Genomic DNA, 2,255 nt, shown 5'->3' with positions numbered 1-2,255 from the left:
CTGCCCCCTGAAAGTAATGTAGCTTCCAGGTAAACCCCGATTTTACGTTTTTTGCTGATTCTTTTTGTGTTTATAGCGAGTCAAGTTGCCAATATGCCTATTTTGTCCACGTAACCGTGTGATGGATAATAAACATTGGTAATGGATCAACAATCAAAATATAAAAAATTATTTTTACATTAATTATTGGAAGTTGCCTAATTGAATTTTATTGAATGTAATGTGATGGGTAATGTGGGTATTTTTGAACATTTAAACTAAGGAAGGTACATTTTCACAAAAATGGAATAATTAAACTTTTAATTTAAAAATAATAATTTTCAGCTATTAAAAACGAATTTTGCACCAAGCACTTGATTTTTTAAAATGAATTATTGAACTTTTAAGACAAAATGACGAATTTTATACAAAATAGAGTTAAATTGTCAAATGAAAAATATAAAATTTTGATAAAACAGTTAATCTTATACCAAAACAGACGAATTTCCAACAAAATTCAAGCATTCTGAACTAAAAAGTTGTATCCTTAGCGAAAAAAAATGAATTATTAAATAAAAAATTGATTTACTAACTAAAATACAATTTTTAACAAAATGGAGGAATTCGCAACCAAAAAGTTTAATTTTAAACTATAAAAGAAGAATTTTTACACAAAAAAATTAATTTACTACCACCAAAAAAGATGAATTTTTAACACAATTCAAAAATTCGGAAACAAATAGTTTAATTTTAAATACATTTTTTTTAAAATGAAATGACTAATTTCTGACAAAAAAAGGCGATTTTTAAATAAAATTCAAGAGTTCCCAACCAAAAAGCTAAATGTTTAAATAAAAAGATGAATTTTTAAACAAAAAATTAAAATATACCAAACAAGACGAATTTTAAACAAAATTTAAGGTAACAGAAAAAATTAAAGTTCAATTTTGTTGCATGAAAAATTGTTCTTGATTCAAATAAAATATTATTAACCCTCTCGGCGTATACTAGTATGAATCTGCACCAACAAAAATTTCAAGTAGCTGGCATTTTCCGTTTTCACTTTTCCGAGGTATACCCCCACTAAGGAAAATATGCGGTTTCTCTCTATTATCTATGGTCGTTGATTCCGCGTTCATTTGTGACTTGGCTGACAAAGTAGCAGGTACTAAAATTCCAGTGGGTGCATATTTGCACAAGTGTTCCTTGTGTTTGTGCAGCATCGTTGCCGACTCCAAAATATAAAAGTAGTAAATTTTGCTGTTGATCACTTGGATTTCTATTGAAAGTAAGTAAATTTCATCTTCCCTACAATAATTATAGATTTGAAAATATATTTATTAAAATAAATTTAAAAAAAAAACAAAAACATTTTTCCCATTTGATAGCCATCATAAATAAATTTAATTTTGCCAAAATTTGTATACATTTACGTCATTCATTTCTGATAATAATAAATTTACAATAATTATTTAATAATTTATGTTTTAGAATGAGTGCCTGGATTTATAATCTCCAAAATGCGAAAGATGTGGCAGCACCTCTGTCGGATTCGGAATAGGAGCATTTTTCCGAGGACAGTGATGATGAAAGTTTATTTGAAGTATCTGATTGCTCTCCAAATTCTTTATGAAGTGAGCCTAGGAGAAAGGCTATATGTCTATTTTGTAAGTAGTTATTGCAAAAATAGTATAAATTTCAATTTTTATAAAATGTTCAATAACTTTCGAAATAATCAACATTTTGTAATATTCTTGGTCTTATTTTGAAGCTATTTTTCCATGGTATCACAACTGCGTACAAGCATGAATCTTAAAAAATTGCTCATCACATTGTAAAAACTGGAATTTGTAACAAAAAAGTTGGAAAAATTACAATATTCTTTGTGGTAAGAAAAATATTTTTGTAAAATATATGAAACATATAATCACAAAGTTTCTATAAAAGTCCCTCAAAATATGTATTTATTCAATTTTTAATCTCATTTGCAGGCAGATAAGATTTTTTCAAATTCTTCATAAGGAGCCCAAAATGCATGCGCAGAATGTGTGACAACCATCGTGCATCTGTTTGATTTGAATGCTAGCGTTTTGCCGAGAACTAAGTTTTTCCCTTTGTTTTTTAAGTATTGAGATAATTTTTATGAGAAATAAATGGCTTTATGGGATTTTCTTGTTATTTAATGTATTTACTTTTACTTGTCTACTCTGAAAGCACGAAATTCTCTCTTTGGAAATATATTAACTTTGAGGGCATAGGAAAAATTGTTAGTAAAA

General features: G+C 27.3%; 1 protein-coding gene across 1 annotated transcript in view; it reads left to right on the top strand.

Annotated features, from left to right (window-relative positions):
• Window positions 1-1,540, top strand: part of LOC117177291 (pro-resilin-like) — a 6,528-nt gene extending 4,988 nt beyond the window's left edge. The window contains exon 4 of the mRNA XM_033367889.1: window positions 1,471-1,540. Within this exon, the coding sequence (XP_033223780.1) occupies window positions 1,471-1,540 (70 nt within the window). The remainder of the gene's footprint in view (window positions 1-1,470) is intronic.
• Window positions 1,541-2,255: the final 715 nt, after the last annotated feature.

The sequence above is a fragment of the Belonocnema kinseyi genome, chromosome 1, assembly GCF_010883055.1.
Source record: "Belonocnema kinseyi isolate 2016_QV_RU_SX_M_011 chromosome 1, B_treatae_v1, whole genome shotgun sequence".
NCBI classification, from domain to species: domain Eukaryota; kingdom Metazoa; phylum Arthropoda; class Insecta; order Hymenoptera; family Cynipidae; genus Belonocnema; species Belonocnema kinseyi.
Note: the sequence above shows the minus strand (reverse complement) of the source record. Positions and strands in the feature narration are given on the sequence as shown.